The 19,788-nt window shown below is 39.0% G+C and overlaps 1 protein-coding gene across 5 annotated transcripts in view; it reads left to right on the forward strand.

The window, feature by feature from the left end:
- The window catches only part of LOC134220244 (protein TANC2), a 326,312-nt gene that overhangs the window by 209,001 nt on the left and 97,523 nt on the right, over positions 1-19,788 (forward strand). Inside the window, exon 1 of one of the 5 annotated variants that reach the window (XM_062699244.1) lies at positions 14,331-14,352. The exons of the other annotated variants lie outside the window; for them this stretch is intronic. Coding sequence (XP_062555228.1) covers positions 14,346-14,352 — 7 coding nt within the window. The 5' untranslated portion in view covers positions 14,331-14,345. Of the gene's footprint in view, positions 1-14,330; positions 14,353-19,788 lie in introns of those variants that run through there. 5 annotated transcript variants of the gene reach the window in all.

The raw sequence follows: 19,788 nt of genomic DNA on the forward strand, positions 1-19,788 counted from the left end.
GTTAGGGATCACCTCCAGCAGCAAACGAGGGAGGCACGACTGCATCCCCGACCCGCTAAACCGTTTCCATTGCCGCCAAGCCCATAGTCCTTCGGTACAATCAGAAAGTAATGCTTCAAAGGGGGCCAGTGCACAACGCACCCTCGAGGTTAGCTGCGTGTCCTGCAGCACCGAACATCGTAACTCGCTTTTTAAGAAGAACACCATGGTATCGTGCCAGCGCGTTGCCGGCTTTCCAGGTGGCCTTACCACGCCCCTATGTCCTCGGAAGGTGGGAAGGGTCGACTTCGCGCCTGCTTCCCTCTACACGACTGGTATCAAGAAAGATGATGCCGCGTGCATCCCAAATTGACCTTTCTGCGATAGGGCCTATTCGCCAGCACACAGAGGGACTTGCCAACGCGGTGCCTACGCCTGCCCCAGCCTTGACGAGGACCCCTTTCCGTCCTCGGGCTCGGAACCCGCCCGGTTAACCGACGCGACGATACCATGTTGTTCTTCGCGCGGCCACTTGTTCGATAAAAGGATCGAGTTCGACCACAGAGCATGACCACCGGTATGACCCATGAAGCCGACTCCGATCCCTTGACCACCTTCTTATTTGCGCCTGAACTAGCCATCCTTGAGTCCACGCGCCACCTTCTGTGTAGCTTCGAGACGATTTGGGCGATAGCCGATAAAACGGCGATCCATCCAACTTCACCTTTACACATCCTCCGAACTAGGCTGCCCGGGGCTGTGTCCAGTCCACATGTGGCAAGCATGTGGTCACGCATTGCGCGAAAACGTGGGCACGAACAACACGTGTTCCGCCGTTTCCTCTAAACCTGCGCACACCGAGCGATAAAAAAAAAAAGAAAAAAAAATGGGTGCTTGCTGTTCACAGCTTTGCTGGAACAAATCAAACAATTGGGAGGGTTCGTGCAGCGTCAGCCTTATGTCCCTCCAATCCACAGCGTCGGCAGAGATTGCTTCTGCCAGGGCCTTTGCAGTCCCATTGCTTGTGCCCCGGTTCCAGGCACTTGAAGCAAACTTCAGGTTGTTTCGTATGCCCACAGGGCATACCGACCATCCCATCTTGACCTAACTTGACTACCGCTTTGAGGCGTCCGCTGCAGATAGCCAAACCAATGCTACCTGCGTCCCTGCCGGACCTTTCCGTAGCCGAACGGCTGCGGTGGGCGTCTTCACTTCACACATTCGCCGCAGTGCCGTGACGAGCTCTTCGACTTCGGTGATCTTGTCCAGGTCTTTAACCCTTAGATTCACCTCCGTCGTGAGTGCCCTCACCTTGACCGTCTCGCCTAGGACTTCCTCCGCCAACTTCTTGTAGACGGCGCCCTTTGCGAGACGCCCCGCTTCAGCTCGAGGATCATCTCGCTCATCCGGGTACGTCTTATTCGACGTACGTCGGCGCCGAGTTCACCGAGCTTGACGTCACTCCTCATCGCCTTCAAGACATCCGAGTACTTAGCCTGGTATCACCGTCTTCGCTGGCACGCCTTCGGTCGATTCGACCTTGCCCGAGTCCGCGAATCCTTGGGCCTCAGTCTTTCGAAGTATCTGCAAGCTTCTCTTGAGGTCCTTACTGATATTATGCTTCGATGACGCAAAGTCGATGATGGCGTCCAGCTGTTCCGTCGCCACCCGAAGGCCGAAAGCTCATCGCGTTTGCGGTTCATCGCCTCCACAAGCCATGGGCCGTCAATAACCCCTACCGGCGTTTTTTTAGCCGAGATGAAGGTTAAGCGACCCACGCTGGCGCTGCGCACTGAGCTGCCGACTATTGCCTCTGGCCTCCTAGGTGGAGACCTGAACAACCCACCTCCTGCAAAGGGGTTGTCGCCTACACTACTACCACTAATTCAAGAATTGACTTAGTTTTCCATTTCGGTCCCACGAGTTGCTCGGGAAAAGAGGTCCACCACGCCAGAGCCCAGCATGACGTGGTAAGGGACAATTACTGTGGAGGGCTCCCAGGTACCCCACAGGCTCCGTTAAAGGCCTAGCTTATTATTTCACCCCCCTGGCCATGCATCCCCTCGGAGCGGGCTTGGTAGTCATATGGCTACTGCTTCTGCCTCATACGCAGGAGGTCGTGGGTTCAATCCCAGGTCCGTTCCATTCTCCTACTCTGTATCTTTCTCTTTATTTCTCATGTTCTAGCAATCGCTAGAACTGGAAATGGACTTCCATACCGTTTCCATTACTATTCCTTGAGTATTCTATCAGTAATCTGATAGAATTGGAAATGAACTATAGAGCTCGTTTTCTTCATACAATTAGAAATTCCATCAGTTACCTTCTTGGCAGCTCGTTAACCAAGACGGACCTCTGCCTCTCCAACCTAACCCAGAAATTCCAACAAATTCCGCATGAACTCGTGGCAAGTGCAGAGGTATATTCGGCTTGCAGCGGGCGAGTGATTGCATCATCATTTCCTCCCCTTCCCTATATTGACTTGCATTCTGACGTGGCAGGCGCCAGTATGACCTAACAAATGAGATCACCAGTACTTGTACATTGAAGATGTGTGCTAGTCCCAAGCAAACATCTGTTGGTTCCCTGTGCAAGAACAGCTGATCTGGTCATAATGGAGTAGCAACTACGAGCAGTCAATCAAGCTCAAGCTCAAGCTCAAGCTCCCCTGGCCATGCATCCCCTCGGCCCGGGTCGCTTGACGCCTTGGGATTAGGGGTTAGGGACGATGATCCCGGTCTAACTCGCAGTGGCCATGGGGAGGGGTCGTCAAGTCCTTGGACAAAGTTCCTGCTGCCCCCGCGTCGATACACCTATGCCTGGCGTATTGTACAGTACAGTTTGTACAGTTTTCGAATTTCAAAAAGCGACATTGTTCACATGTTTCGTTACCCCAAAATATGACTCCACGCAAAATTTGAGCTCAATCGGACATGATTTACGGGTGCCTAAAATTCATCAAAGTTTTGAAATTTAAATCATGTCCGATTGAGCTCAAATTTTCCATGGGGTCATATTTTGGGGTAATGAAACTTGTGAGCAATGTCGTTTTTTGAAAATCGATGACAATTTTTTTCCCATACATTCCATTGGCACCCTATTGTACAGCTCCATAATCGTCGGTCTTGGGCGATGTTCCTCCAGTTAAAAAGACAGGGTCACCGTCTTCGACCAGAGGTCGCACAGACTGAACACTTAACATCTAGCATAGGACAACGGACAGGACATTCACACAACACCCAGTGAGAACTTTTCGCTTCACGAAAAGTTTTACCATTACCGGGTCGGGAATCGAACCCACACTCCAAAGCACATGCGTCTAGACGATTGACGTCGCTATCCGCACGGCCACGAAGCCAACCTGAACGTTTGGGGTCCCCTATTCTTTCTTCCGACATTAGCACTAAGTGACCCTCTCACTAAAGTCTACCGTATTTTGTACGATTTACAATATCTTCTTCTTTGTATACTCGACACAGCTCATGATTCATGTCTCATGTCTCAGTCTGCTAAACAGGATACGCGACATAATTTTGTACGCCGAGTTCAGAAGAATGATCCCTCTAGCCTGTGCCCTTTCTTATATATTGGCCATATGAGGCCATCTAACCAGCCAGTTCTTCATCCTCCCATATTTTCTGGATAATGTGGTGGATCTCGATCTTCGTAGGACTGAATATTTCGTAAATTTGTGGTGGCTGGTTATTTATTTATTTATTTATTCATACTTCTAAAAAACTTAAGACTTTAGTCTTTTATGTTTAAGAGCCGAGGGTAAGAGAAAGGACATTGCTACTAAATCTTTTTTTTTAATTAACAAATAAAACATTAACAAATTAGTTATGGATTAAAATGCTCAAAACATGCCTCATTAAATACTAATGTTGAAATAATAGACTGAATAATCGAGGGTATTTCGTTCCAGAACTGAATGCTTCTTACGAAAAATGAGCTTCCATAATGCGATGTTCTATGTCGTTTGATTTGAAACTTTCTACCTCGCTGACTTCTTAGTGGAATTAACTTGGAGAATAAATATGGAAGATTTTGATTAGTTATAAAACTATGAAGTAGGACAACGGTTCTCAGTTTAGCAAATTTATCAGATTTACAGCCAATTAGGAAATGTTTTAAAGGAATTACACTGGCATATTGATTCCCCGTTAAAGGCAACTTGTTGCGAGTAAATCGGTTCAAGGTAATCGCAGGAAAAATGAGTTTTTGAAATCCATTTTGCGTATATAAAAATCGTATTTTGGTCATAATTTCTGAGCCTATCCAGTATTTTGCGCTCGATAATGGCGGCCGAATGAGTGCCTTTCTGACATTCAAGAGGTAGAAAATATTTTCATATTTCAATCAATGTAGGCCTTTTTTCAAAGAAATCATTCCTCGGAAAGCCCAACACATATTGCAAATCTTATTATTAGTCTGTTGGATTACACTGTTGGAAGGAGAATTTTTCTATCCCGCGGGTTTCGCGTAAATGTCTCAGCTTACGGGTCCACCATCCTCATTTTTGGCCCTTCATGCAGTAGTACATTGTACCATTCCGAGACATCATCACACGAAGAAGACGAGATCAGTTCCCCCAGAAAATCATATGCCCCACCGATACACGACGAATGTCCGATCTGCAAGGGAATTGTAAGTCGGCGGATAAGTGCAAGCGTTTCTTGGAGCTCACCAGGGACTCCAGATGGGCTATAGTTCGAGAATTTGGACTATGTCGGACTTGTTTACGTCGACACAAAGGTGTGTGCCGAGCAAAAACCTTTTGGTAAAAATGGTTGTACGTTCAGACACAACGAATTGTTACACAATGAACAAAAGGAAACTCCTCTAGCTGTAACTGAAAGTGAAACTCAATCTGAAGGAACAGGTGGCCCCAAGCAAGGATGCAACGTGCATAACACGAAAACGAGCGCCGTATTGTTTCGCTATCTGCCTGTAGTTCTAAAAGGACACAAGCGAATAATTCGCACCTATGCCTTCCTAGATGAAGGAGCGGAATCAACACTAATCAACCAGGATCTTGCAGAGGAATTAGAACTAGATGGTCCCCTTGATCCGCTGTGCTTGGGATGGACAGGAGGAATGAAGCGCTTTGAAAATAATTCGCGGATTGTGAATCTACACATCGCAGGACCCGAAAATGAAGAGAAGCTGTTTGCACTAGATGGAGTGAGGACCGTCGAAAATCTCGCATTGCCTTCACAAACGATGGACATAAATGAGCTCTCTAAATTGTACCCACACATCCGAGGACTTCTAATAAATTCTTACCAAGACGTCAGTCCACGAATCTTTGATTGGCATGAAACACATTCAATTGAGCATGGTACGGAAATGTAGAGAAGGAAAACCTGAATCAACCAATTGCGGCGAAATCCTTGTTGGGATGGACAGTCTGGCGGAGGAAATGGATCCAACCCAAGCAAACTTCCCCCGGTACACTTTTCATATCTGCCCTTGTAACAAACAGTCAGATGACAGACTTCAAGGCGATGAAAGAGTATTTCTCTTTGGACTGCCTAGGTGTTCAAAGGCCAAACCAATCACTTCTTTCTACTGAAGATCAACGGGCTCTATCCTTCTCCAGTCCCTTAACTCTTCTTCGGGAGATCATTATGAGACAGGTCATTTCATGGCGTAACGACGATGTCCGTCTGCCAGATAGCCGGAATATGGCTTTGCGTCGGTACCACTGTCTTGAAAAACGCCTATCTAAAGACCCAGAGCTGGCACAGGTTCTCGAACAAAAAATCACAGACTACATAAACAAAGGATACATACGGAAGCTTTCCCAAAAGGAAATTGATCAGCACCTGCCCGCACTTGGTACCCTGCCATATTTGCGGTGACGAATATAAATAAACCGGGAAAGGTAAGATTGGTGTGGGATGCGGCAGCTTACCGCCTTCGGCAAGTCACCAATTCTGCTTTGCTCAAGGGTCCAGATCAAACGTGCTCTCTATTTGCAATTTTGCTCAGATTTAGAGAAGGACGCATCGGACCAACTGGGGATATACGAGAGATGTTCCACCAGGTGCTAATCAGGGAAGCAGATCAAACTAGCCAGCGATTCTTCTGGAAAGAAAGTACAGGTGAGATAGGGGTTTACGCTATGCGGGTCATGACCTTTGGTGCGTGCTGCTCCCCAGTAGTGCGCAGTTCGTTAAAAACATGAACGCAGAACGGTTCAGAGAACGATCTCCGGCGGCATATGAAGCTATAACGAAGTCCCATTACGTCGACGACATGTTGATCAGCGTAGATTCCGAAGAAGAAGCTATTCAACTAGCAAATGAAGTGAAAAACGTTCATGCAGCAGGAGGATTTGAGATCAGAAATTGGATAAGCAATTCTACCCAAGTTCTTGCAACACTCAACGAATCAACCACTGAAGAGAAATGCCTTGATCTAGCATCCGGAAATGTCAACTGAGAAAGTATTGAATGTGGTGGAACACAGCATCCGATGTGTTCACATACAAGGTAGGATGGGATCGATACGACAGCGCTTTGCTACTATAGTCAGGTATAGGTCAGCGATTCCCTACGAAACGGGAAGTTCTTCAAGTACTGATGACAATATATGATCCCATCGGCTTGATTTCGCTCATTTTCTCGCATTTTGAAAGTCATCCTTCAAGAAATCTGGCGATCTGGTACTCTATGGGATGAAACCATCAACGAGGAAGCGTTCTGCAAATGGCGTCTTGGGTTGAAAGTTCTCCCACAGGTAGAAAATGTTAAGATACCCCGATGCTACCGAGATAAAATAGCTCTAGATGAAGCAAATGAAATTCAGTTGCACACATTTGTTGATGCCAGCGAAAATGCAATGGCAGCCCTTGTCATGCTAAGAATCATCAAAGCGGGGGAAATCGAATGCTCCTTAGTTACCGCCAAAACACGAGTAGCTCCGATAAAATTCACGTCCATTCCCAGGTTGGAGCTTGAAGCTGCAATGATCGGAGCAAGATTAGCTCGAACAGTCAGTGATTCACTGTCTCTACAACCTACAGCGAAGTATTACTGGTCTGATTCGCGCGACGTGCTTTGTTGGCTAAATTCGGATCACCGGAGATATACTCAGTTCGTTGCCTACCGTGTCAGTGAAATACTCGAGTCAACGGAAGCAAGTGAGTGGCGATGGATACCTAGTAAGCAGAATGTCGCGGACGATGCCACAAATGGATTTATTACTGAATTTATCTCCAGATGGCCGCTGGTTCAAAGGGCCTGATTTCCTCTGGCAAGAGGAAAATCTATGGCCGCAACAATTAAAGCAGAAATGTTCGACCGTCAACGAACTTCGTCCTCATTTGTAGCAGTGCATCAAACGCTAGAACCAGTCATCTGTGTTGAAAACTACCCAGCTGGTGTAAACTAGTCAGAATTGTCGCCTACGTCCAACGTTTCTTGAAAAATTTCCAACTTAAGCACTTAACCAAGTCGCCAATAATGAAAGAATCTTTGTCCAGTGATGAGCTTTGCATAGCAGAAAACTACCTATTGAGCCAAGCTCAGCGGGCAGGATATTTGGATGAGTTCGCTATTCTCCAACGGGTCAAACGTAATCCGTGCTCGACAGAGACAATTCCAAGTACCAGCTCCCTCTACCAACTTGCACCATGGATGGATAACCATGGAGTTATGCGAATGAAAACACGTATTGGTGCCTGTCAACATGCTACTGACAACGCAAAGAACCCCATCATTCTTCCTCGATACCATTACACCACCACCCACCACCATAAAATATTATCATGAAAATACTCACCACTTAAATCAAGAAACTGTTGTGAATGAACTGACAGAAGTATAGAATTCCACGTCTGCGAGTATGTCTTGCTCAAGTAAGGAAATCATGCCAGCGCTGCAAGAACGACCGGGCTATCCCACAGCTCTCCGATCATGGCCGACCTCCCGCCGGCACGTCTAGCCGCATTTACACGTCCATTTACATATGTAGGCGTGGATTATTTTGGTCCAATTGAAAACTGTAGTAGGTCGACGAGTAGAGAAGCGCTGGGGAATGCTGGTGACCTGTTTGACAATACGCGCAGTACACATCGAAGTTGTAAACTCACTAACTACGAGCTCTTGCATCATGGCACTTCGCAACTTTATTGCACGTAGGGGCACACCGCGAAAAATTTACAGCGATCGCGGGACGAACTTCATCGGCACAAATCGCGAATTAAAGACAGTAGAGAAGACGCTGGGTCATAAAGAGCTAATGAAGGAGTTCGTCAGTACAGAGCTAGAATGGATATTCAACCCCAATGTCCCCACATGGGTGGTAGTTGGGAACGACTTATACGTACAGTAAAAACCAACTTGTTAGCCGTGTTCAATGAAAAACTGTCAGATGAAGTCCTACGAAATCTTGTAACAGAAATCGAAAAACACTGTAAATTCGTCCGCTAACGCATGTACCAATTGACGATTACTCCGCCCCCGCTCTAACACCAAACCATTTTCTGCTGGGATCTTCTGATGGCTGCAAACCGCTCAGTGTGTGCGACGATACATGGGGGAACGCCTTGGCCCAGAATTGGAGTACGTCGCAAATCCTGGCCACATAGATATTGGCGCCACCGCTGGGTTACAGATTACCTCCCAGAAACTACTCGTCGAACTAAGTGGCACCCAGACCACAAAACCAATATCTGTAGACGATGTTGCAATTATTGTGGATCCTAAGCTGCCCTCCAGAAACCTCGCTGGCCGAAGGGAGAATAATCAGTGTCCGTATTGGGAGAGGATAGGCAAATCCGTTCCATTGCCACCCTGCAAACTGCTTCCAGGAGTCTACGAAAGGCTTTCGACGTGCGAAGCTGGCGATTCTTGATGTTCGGTGCGATTAGACTAAACCATTGACTGGAGTTGGTGTGCACCTGGGGAGTGTTGGCCAACACGAAAGCAACGGCCAGTGCACCTCTCAAGTTTAAACTATCCTATAATTCGAATGACAAGGATAATCCTTCGTGGTAGTGGTAGGTAATGACCCGGCCTGTCACCCGGGTGAGTAGAAAAACAAAAGTCATCACATGCATTACTACCTTAGAACCTGTTAGATACCACTTTACTTGGATTCAGCTGAAATATTTATTATATTATTAGAGAAGTGCCTCAATCTCAGAATATTAAATATTAGTCAGAACTATAAATTGAATCTGGTAAGCACTTTCCATGACGAAACGATAATTAGGGCATTGAATCATCATTAACCACATATGTTTACTATAGAGTAACTTAGCTTGTTATATTGCGTCCTCCGCCAGATTATCGCGCTGATTCATATACAGTACAACAACTGGTAAGAAGCAGGAGTAATTGTTAGAAGATGTGCATTTCTAAGTACTCAAGCACCTTTATATACTTAAGTGGTTTCAGCTCATAATCGTTTGCCAAGGCTACCTGTCGCCGATACAATGATACGAGGGAACGAAAAGGGAACTAAACGTAAGTGAAAATTCCAGATTATGCGAAACTCGCATTAAGGAAATAATAAACTTGTCCAGTGCGGCCCCCAATATGTTAACTAGGGGTTCTCAAACAGACTCATACAGAAGCACCCATATGTAGTTAGTTAACTTTGTATTATTAAATCTATTTCCACTTTCTCAGGAAAATTATATTCTCTTCAAAAAACGGATCCACAAGTAATTTAATTTCCGTACCAGAGAATCATCACAATTTCGAAAATTTCCTTATCGTTGGACTGAATCCAACAAAAATGTTGATTAGACATTTTAGAATCTTAGTGTGTAACATATTTTGTACAATAGAAACTTAGTAATACATGAATCACTTGTTTGAGAAACTGCATATATCAACTTTTTACACAATTCCTAGAAAAAACGACAAAAAAAATTGTTTTTGAACAAATTTTTCAATTCCTTCTGAAACAGATCAGTAGTTGTTGGCAATACTCAATGTTCTGGTACACTTTCAGTTCGGAAATGGCAAGCAGTGCTCCATAATCTCCGTAATCTCTCAAGTGCGTGTGGTAGTTTTTCAAACAAACGAAAAAAAATCATACTATTCCGAACTAAGTTTTTTTTTGCCAGATTACGTTATTTTGGACAAGGCTTCAGAATATATAAAAATCTCCTTTTTTGCTCCCGGAAAAAAAAAAGAAAAATCTTTTAGAAAAAGTTCGTTGTACGAGAAAGGCAAAAAAGTCAGAATACATATTTATATTAATCAAAACAACATTCATGTTATTATGTATGATACTGCCATCCGTCTTTTATTTGCGCATCTTTTTTAAGAAATCAAGAAGTCTATTTCTCGAACTTTTGACCTAGAATGAAGCATATTCCCCGGATTCTAAACCAAAACATTTCTTGAAAAGAGCTATTGGTTTCTATCTCTGAAGGAATAAATCTAAAACTAGCTGGCGTTGAAGAAGGTCCTTTTCGTCCAGGACATGGAATTGAAACTTGGTGAGAGAATTCCATTATATATATTTACCAGAATTATGTTGAAACTATATGAATATATGCCATATAAAAACCATCATGGGGCACCCGATTGAAGGCGATTTGGGTAGGAAGAGTGGGAATCGCCAACTTCCTACTGTTAACATCCTCGTGGATAAAAGGGGCGGGCTCTTCTCCCCATCTATTGGGTCAATCCTGGGAAACGAGGGCTAGATTATAATATTGTATGTAATGAACTTTCTTCTGGAAGGAGATTCTCTATTCATCCTGTGGATTCGCATAAGTGTTCTCTGCTTATGGAACCACCCCCACCCATTTTTGGCCCTTTCATACAGGAGTCCTGATGAAATACAAACATGGTAGTATAATCGCCCATGATCGAATCGTTTGTCACGATATGGTCGAGTGCTATCGGCAGGTGCCTTGCTACAATAGATGGTAGTATCATCATCATCATCATTCATGCAGTAGTACATTGTAAGCCGAAACATTTAGAGTTTTCCACCCCTGAAGACAGCAGTTTATTCCAAAACACACTAATATTGAAGGAAAAATCTTGCCATCCGGGACAAAGGACGGATAATATTATGCGGAAATTTGGTAAGAAAATTCCATTTTGTATATTAAAAACTATATTGAAACCGTATGATTATATATAACGATTGAAGCGATTTGGATAGGAAGAGTGGAATTGCCAACCTCCTATTGTTAACATTTCGTGGATAAAGGGCAGGCTCTTCTCCCCATCTGTTGGGAGTCATACAGTCATACAGGAGTCTGATGATATACAAACAATAGTATAATCATGATCAAATCGTTTGTCAAATATGGCCAGTAATGCATTGGAAGCAGAATGGTAATTGTATTAGACTGTAGAGTAGAGTGTGGGGTAAGAGTACGTTTTCGATTTTTTGAAGTAATTAAAAAAGATAAACTAGCAGCACTGCATCAGTTTGGCAGGTATTCTGGTCAACTATTATCATGTGTAATTGTAAACGATTTGAATAAAACAACAAGGGAGAGATATGGAGCCTAGATAACTTTTTGGTCATTTTGCTAAAAATAATTGGATTTCCGCAACTAGTATTTCCTTTCATTTACCATATATACGTTCAATCAGGTGAACATTATACCATTTCGATAACCTATTGTATAGAGTATTTTATGGTACAGAACACCGAATCCGGGATGTGGTTTTCCAAGAAGTCAAAAACCATTACTTGAATATTTTTTTGGGACTGTGGGGTAAAAAGTACGCAGGAACCGGTGGGGCAAGAGTACGCATATGAATCTTCAAGTTAAGTGATGTCAAACCCGTATCTCCGTGACCGAAATTAGACTTCTTCCAAAGCGTAAAGATCCACAACTTAAGAAAAAAGGGACAGAATTCGAATTTATCTCAAAGTTTTTAGGATAAGTTGATAGTAATTCGGTGTTAGAAAGTGACTTAGCGAACAAAGCACTGAAGTGACATAATGCAGAAATTGTATTAGGACTTGTTGTACACCCAAACATAGTACGAAAACACAATTTCATCTAAAATGATAATTTCATTTAATCAAAAGAAGAATATCTCATAAATTACGCAACGTTTAGCTGGGAGGTTGCAGCAAGGATGTGTGACGATCCATATATTTTTTAGAGAATTCATACAAATGAGTGTAAAATAGGAGGAGGGAGGAGGTGATGAAATAGCCAAATTGGTAACGTTACGTGATTGGTGGACTTTCTTTAAGGAAGAATGCCTTTGTATACGCCACGCAGAAACCTGATATATATTTTTACCTCTGTAATTTTTTTGGCATATAAAAGACAATGGTTTTTTCGTATGAAAGTGCACATTTTTGAGGACCCCCTCCCTTTAAGAATTACGTAATCTTTAAACATTCCCTAAATATATGCTCATTAAACATCCAATTAAAATGTTATTAACTCTTATTTGTGTTAATATATAATTTAGAAGCACATGATTGGATAAATGCGTAATCTTACCTCACCTGATGCGCACTTTACCCCAATTTGGTGGGGTAAGAGTGCGTTTCTTTAATTTGTCTTGCAATAAGGGTCTCTACTAAAATGAATCCTCAATAAATTTCAATATTTTTTCCACTGGGTAACATATAAGGAAGAGTATATGAATCATCGACACTGATTTGATATACAGAAGCTTGCTTTATAAAGGCCACATGATCGATTGAAAACTAAGTGCGTACTCTTGCCTCAATTTCTACTCTGTACTGTTGGGTGGAACTGTATGCAGAGCAAGACTCAAGCCAGGATGACGGATATATGGTGCATATATGCAACTTGTAAGCAATGTAGATTTTTTTAAATTAGATAAATTTATGAAATAAAATTTATACAATGCGTTGCATAGGTTGTAATGTAAATACATTTTATGAATGTATGTATGTACTGTACATATATTGCACTAAATATCATTGAGGTGTAGTTATAAGAAGAGGAATCTCTTTAAATATTACCAAAATAGGTGTATTTTATAAACTTAGATTTGTTTTGTGTCTACGATGCTTTTCTCTTGAGTTAATTTCTTTTTACTATGGTCATAATGATAATACTAAAAATTATCTATCGAATAATCTTGCATATTACAAACAACCAATAAACACATAATTCCTCATCAAGCCCTTTCTACTTCCGGATAGTTACAAGTTGCAACCAATCAGTCAATATTTGCACTGGAAAAATAATCATCGCTTCCAGCAGTGACCGGCGATCGCTCTTCGATCGACCATTTGGCCTTTATCAGCTCAACTGAAGCCGAAACCGGAGCTCGTTCGTTAATTTCAATCAATAATCAAATAAACATTTTCCACTCGGAACGACAACAGCTCGGGGAGGACAGAGTCGTACATTTTATTTACTTTCACTTCTTCTCCTCTGCCGGTAGGATAAATATCGAAATCCATCAGCATCGCCGCTCGTCGGTTGGTTGATCTCGAATCAAAAAGCCAAGCTGCACAATCTTAACGGTCTCACACTTGAAGAGTTTGTTTGGTAGGAGCGACCTGTGTCCTCTAGATTTTATATTTCCAACAATCATATTTGATACAATCGGAACGAAAATAAACATTCCATTCTCGAGTGCATCAGATGTGCCAAGATGGGAATTAATGGGAGTTTTTAGCTTAAACTTGGTGATTTTGGCACACATGTACTGCCCTTATTTGCAATATGACGTATAGGCTATTTGTCCCATTATTAATAACACGCTCCTTTACCAATAATATTAAAAGGGGCGATTTTTGCCTTATTCGTGTTTATAAAAATAATAACACATAATTTTGTTTTGTTTTAATTTTTTCTGGTTTTAATCAAAAGGAAGTAACCCTATGTGCACAAATGAGTTTAAGAAATTGTGCTGATTTGTAATAAAAGGAAAAGTTATTATGTTTTTTTTGTGACAAACTCACTAACCCCTTTCTTTGGTTAGCTCCAGAGATCTTACAACGCCCCTGTGCTTTCAGTGTAGATTATCGAAAAATCGTGGCTTGCTTACGACGATGTCGACGACTGGCCATCCAACAAATAAAATTACATTTGAGGCAAATATCCGGCAGCGGTGGTTTATATGCCACTGCTCAGCTATGACCCGCCAAAAGGACCGCTAAAAGGTTGGAGCATGCATGCATGATTGTTTGTGAATTGTCAAACTTATGATTGAAGCTATCTGGGGGCTTTAATCAACCGAGCACACCGAATGAAACGAGACCGGGAATGGCACCGTGCAGCCGAGCTTATATCTAGCATTGATCAGTGCGCTAACCTTTGGAATGAAGGATATAAAAATAATTAATATCGTTCTCAGGATCGATTTTAATGGTTCGTTTTGTTTTATTTCATTACAGGTAAGAAACAGCATCGATGAAGGAACGACGATTCTCCAATGAAAGGTAGCTACTAGGCTTAAAGTTATTTGTCTTTCTTGATAGTATATTTATGAATTCGACACTGGTTCAACAAGGTTATCTTTGGTAATATATTGGTATCTGATCTTATTTTATAAAGTTCTTTGCTCTGGATAAAGGTAAGCTATTATATGTTAAAGCAAGCAGTCCAAAACAAATGTTCAGCTTACCAACTTTTTTTGGTTTCTTCCACTGCTTATCTTATCTACTGTTTTTAACACTAACCTGTTTAGCGCAATCTAAATGTATCGTTTTCTTATGGACGAAAGCGTACTAATACACTAGCTTACGAAGAGCCATACTATTTCACAGCCACAGTTCTGCGCTGCAGACGGATCTATTTACTGTAACACATGGTTAGTTATCCCACTAGGTACTGCAATTTTCAAACACTTGCAAACAAATTTAAAAAGGTGCAGCTCGGCTGTCACAGCGAAAACTAGGTGAATTGAAACGGTGGTGCGCATAACGCCTGACTAGAATGCAAAAAAAATGGAAATTCGATCTGCATGGTGGTGACCGAATGAGCACTGGCTGCGCTTTTCTGATCAACCAGGGCAGCTTTAGCTAAATTTATGCTCTGCTCTGACGTTTGGACATGCTTATTGCTGACTGCTACAAGATGAAGGTCCATGGTAGCTTCGACACATAAATACAACAGTTGCAAAACCTTTCCGCTAACGAGTTCTATGTCACGTTCAAAATTATATTATTTGACGTTCCAAGATGATGCAGTCATGCTCAATGTCGGTAAATCGACTGGTGCAATTTCTAGAGAATACGTGAAAAGGTTATCAAATAGATACTGGCATCACGAGTTTCTCTCCGTTATTGGGCAACAGCTTTGCCACCAGCTAGTGCAGCTAGCAGGAGTATCAAGTTAATAAATTATCACCATTAACTGTACCGCCTGACCTAAATCCTTCTATCATGCTAAGTTCCATTATCCGATGTTGTATGATGGTTTTACGTGTAAAGTCGTCTGGCCGTTTTAAGCGGCCTGAGTGCACAGCACAATTTGCCCGTGCAAATTTTCATTCACTAAATGACCCGTGGTGTTTTCGTGCCGTAGTCAGCGCAGCATTTCCGATGGCTCAACATCCCGAACGTTGAATGTTTTCAAATGGAGAAGAAAATTTATACGCAGCTTATTTGAATTAACCCTTAACTGCGCAACCAAAATACGTCTTTTGCACACAATTATTAAGCAGCTTCATACGTCTTCACACTTTGCATAAATAATATCGTTATCAGATAGGCTATATGGCTCAAACCTTAGCCTAATATGCCGTTGTTGAGCACATTTATCGTTGTAAATCTTCATATATTGAAGCTCTAACCAAAACTATGCCACCATACGGCTTGCTTATCTTTGATTATTACGCCAAGTTATCAAAAACAACAATAGTTGTAAACAATCTTTTGTTGTCCATCAAAATTATCGAGTGAAATGAACTTTATGGTCAGCAAATTTTCCAAATCTTAGCTCTGGTGGTGGATGCTTTATCATTCCATGAAAGGTTGGTGCATTATTCACTATAAATCGTTTGTAATGTAGGCAATTGTAATGTGTTGCTTCAAATGAAAATCGTAAGCTGTAATTTGGTAACTAGTTCTCCATATATTGTCCCAGAAAGTTTTGGTTAACCATGTCGCTATACTAATGCAGATTTTGAATTTTATATTACTGCTAAAATAATGTGATTCTTATCCGTCCATCTAATGTGCGAAAATAGTGAATGACAAGCGCCCGAAAAGGCCATTTGCCCGAGTGGGCTACAGCCGAACAAAATAATATTTTTAAAAGAATGTGCATCCATTGAAGTTTAAAGCATTATCAAAAAATACAATACATTTTTTAAATTTTGCATTTGTTCGGATTAAGGTACAAAATTATGAGTGTCGTGTCGTTCTTACGTTAGCACAAACCACAAAAATACTTGACAAAAGTATATGGCCCCTTCCCGGGCAGGAGCGACGACCTCGATAACAGAAATTTGTATGAACTAGCCTTGCATAACAGGTAAATATCAAAAAAATAATATGCAAAATACTTTAGTATAAATTATATTAAACATTTCATTCTATAATCACCTTGATGGAAATATTGATTTGACTAAATAACTAATATGTTCAAAAAAGAAAGAAAAATCTAGAAAGAAATAATATTAGGTGAAACTCGAATATTAATATTAGAGGTGTGCGGTTTTTGGCACATCGCCGTCGCCGACATTTTTGCATCGGCGCGCCGCCGTTAAAATTTTGTCACGGCGCTGATCTATAATTTTCATGCAGATTCAAATTTGTAGAAGTAAACAAGATTCTAGAACTCCACAGGAAATCTGTAGAAGTCCGTGGAAATTCCAAAGTTCGAATGGAATTTCCTTAGAATTTCCCGATTTATGTTTTTTTTTTTAAAAAGGCAAAATTTTCCTTGAAAATTCCACAAAGCATTCTCAGGATGCAAATTTCAGTGACTCAAATTTCAAATAATCAATAATGGCGCCGGTCACGTCCTTGTAATTAGCTAGGGTGAGGAAAGGAATATTAGTAGATGGTTAATGTTATTTGAAGACCCTGTTTGCTTCTGCGTCTTCAAAAAAACCACAGGAAGGATTATCCGTTAGTATGTAGACAATGTTGTATCTGGATTCACTCTGATAAGTGATGCAACCATGCCAGTATTTTAAGTAATGATTTAACTGAACTGTTATTTGGCAGCACAAAGCAGAACAAACTAACCAACTGTATGCCGAGCAGGAGCAGGATCAAACGCGTCTAAGAACCGAGCATGGACACGATTTGTCCGTTTGTCCGAAAAGGTCATATGGCCGAATGATTGTTTGGCAGAAAAAAACATTTTCGGGCCAAATAACTCTTTCTACCAATAGACTATTTGTGCCAAACGACATTTTCGACCAAACGACCATTTTGGCCAAACTGCATTTTTAGCCAAATAACCAGTTAGGGCGAAAACAACGGCTAGATGACTTTCGGCTCAACGTGTTATTCGGCTAAGTGGCATTCGAACGAATGGCTTTCCGCCGAGTTACTTTTGGGCGGAGGCCACAAGGTCGGAAGGTGTTTGGCCAAATTCATCATATGGCCGAAACTCATCTGCCCGAAAATGTCGTTCAGCCGAAATGGACATAAGGCCGAAATGTCGCCGCCAGATTGATTACTCGGATAAACGACCATTTCGACCAAACAACCGCTTGGCCCAAATGAAATTTTCAGCCAAACTGTTTTCGATTCAATTACCACGCCCAAATGTGTTGCCTGGCCGAATGATTTCTTGCCGAATTGTATTTGCCTTGACGACCCTTCCCCTTTTTAATAATTGTGGACAATACACAGAAATTCCTTTCAAATTTTCCGTTTAATTACTGGAAAGTTTTCCGTGTAGATTGAAAAAAAAAAGGGGTTGAAATTCTGAATAATTTCAGTGGAAATTCCGATGAACTTTCCGTGGATATTCTGAACAAATTTCTGTAGAAATATGAAACAATTTCCCGTAAAAAATCTTTCTCATGTGAATTCCGAAGTGTTTTCCACGGAAATTTCAAACAATTTTACTTTGGAATTCAAAAGAGCTTTTCTTGGAAATTAAAAAAAATCCTCGTGAAAATTTCAAAGTAGTTCCCATAGAAAATAAAAAAATATCCAAATAAAGTTTTTGAAAAACCAGAGGCTTTTTTTTGGGAAACTCGTCACATTTTTCCGGCGGAATTCAAAATATTCTCTCCTTAATGTCTTGAATATGCCCCGAAAACAAAACAGAAGAATATCTTCAAGAAACGAACGCAATAAAAAAATGGCAACACCGATTCACACCGCCGTCGGCTGAAATGGCTTTCGGCGTGACGCCAAAACGCCACCGCTGATTTTCGAACCGAGCCACACTTCTAATTAACATGCAAATCTACAAATCTAGAATGAAATCTTCAACTTTAGTGAACATTGAACCTTGTGTCCAAATTATCTTTTTGTAATTTCGACTTATTGACCTTCGATATTTTTAAATTTATTAATTCAAAAAAAATTAAACCTTTGAATTTTTAAATTTTAAATTTTTAATTTTTTAAATTTTTAAATTTTTAAATTTTTAAATTTTTAAATTTTTAAATTTTTAAATTTTTAAATTTTTAAATTTTTAAATTTTTAAATTTTTAAATTTTTAAATTTTTAAATTTTTAAATTTTCAAATTTATAAATATTAAATTTTTGAAATCTTAAATTTTTAAATTTTTAAGTTTTTAATTTTTTAAATTTTTAAATTTTACAATTTTTAAATTTTTATATCTTTAAATTTTTAAATATTTAAATTATTAAATTTTTAAATTTTTGAATTTTTAATTTTTAATTTTTAAAGTTTTCAAATTTTTAAATTTTTAAATTTTTAAATCTTTAAATTTTTAAATTTTTAAATCTTTAAATTTTAAAATTTTTAAGTTTTTAAATTTTAAATTTTTAAATTTTTAAATTTTTGAATTTTTGAATTTTTAAATTTTTAAATTTTCAAATTTTTAAATATAAAATTTTTGAATTTTCAAGTTTTTATTTTTTTTTAAATTTTGAAATTTTTAATTGTTTAAATTTTTAATTTTTTAAATTTTTAAATTTTTAAATTTTTAAATTTTAAAGCCTTTAAATTTTTTAATTTTTAAATATTCAATTTTTTTAAATTTTTAAATTTTTAAATTTTTAATTTTTAAAATTATTAAGTTTTTTAATTTTAAAATTTTAAAATTTTTTAATTTTCAAATTTTGAAATATTAAGTTTTTGAATTTTAAAATATTAAATTTTTTGAATTTTTAAGTTTTTTTTTTTTTTAATTTTTAAATTTTTAAATTTATAAATATTAAAATCTATATATTTTTAAATTTTAAAATTTTGAAATTTTTAAATTTTTAAATTTTTAAATTTTTAAATTTTTAAATTTTTAAATTTTTAAATTTTTAAATTTTTAAATTTTTAAATTTTTAAATTTTTAAATTTTTAAATTTTTAAATTTTTAAATTTAAAAATTTAAAATTTTTTAAATTTTTAAATTTTTAAATTTTCAAATTTTCAAATTTTCAAATACTAAATTTTAGAATTTTCAAATATTAAATTTTTGAATTTTTAAGTTTTTATTATTTTTTTTTTTAATTTTTAAATTTTTAAATTTTTAAATTTCTAAATTTTTAAATTTTTAAATTTAAATTTTTAAATTTTTAAATTTTTAAATCTTTAAATTTTTAAATTTTTAAATTTTTATATATTTTTAAATTTTTGAATTTTAAATTTTTAAATTATTAAATTTGTAAATTTTTGAATTATTTAAATATTTAAATTTTTTTAATTTTTAAATTTTAAAATTTTAAAATTTTTAAATTTTTAAATTTTTTAAATTTTTAAATTTTTAAATTTTTAAATTT

The sequence above is a fragment of the Armigeres subalbatus genome, chromosome 3 (assembly GCF_024139115.2).
Source record: "Armigeres subalbatus isolate Guangzhou_Male chromosome 3, GZ_Asu_2, whole genome shotgun sequence".
Lineage (NCBI taxonomy): Eukaryota > Metazoa > Arthropoda > Insecta > Diptera > Culicidae > Armigeres > Armigeres subalbatus.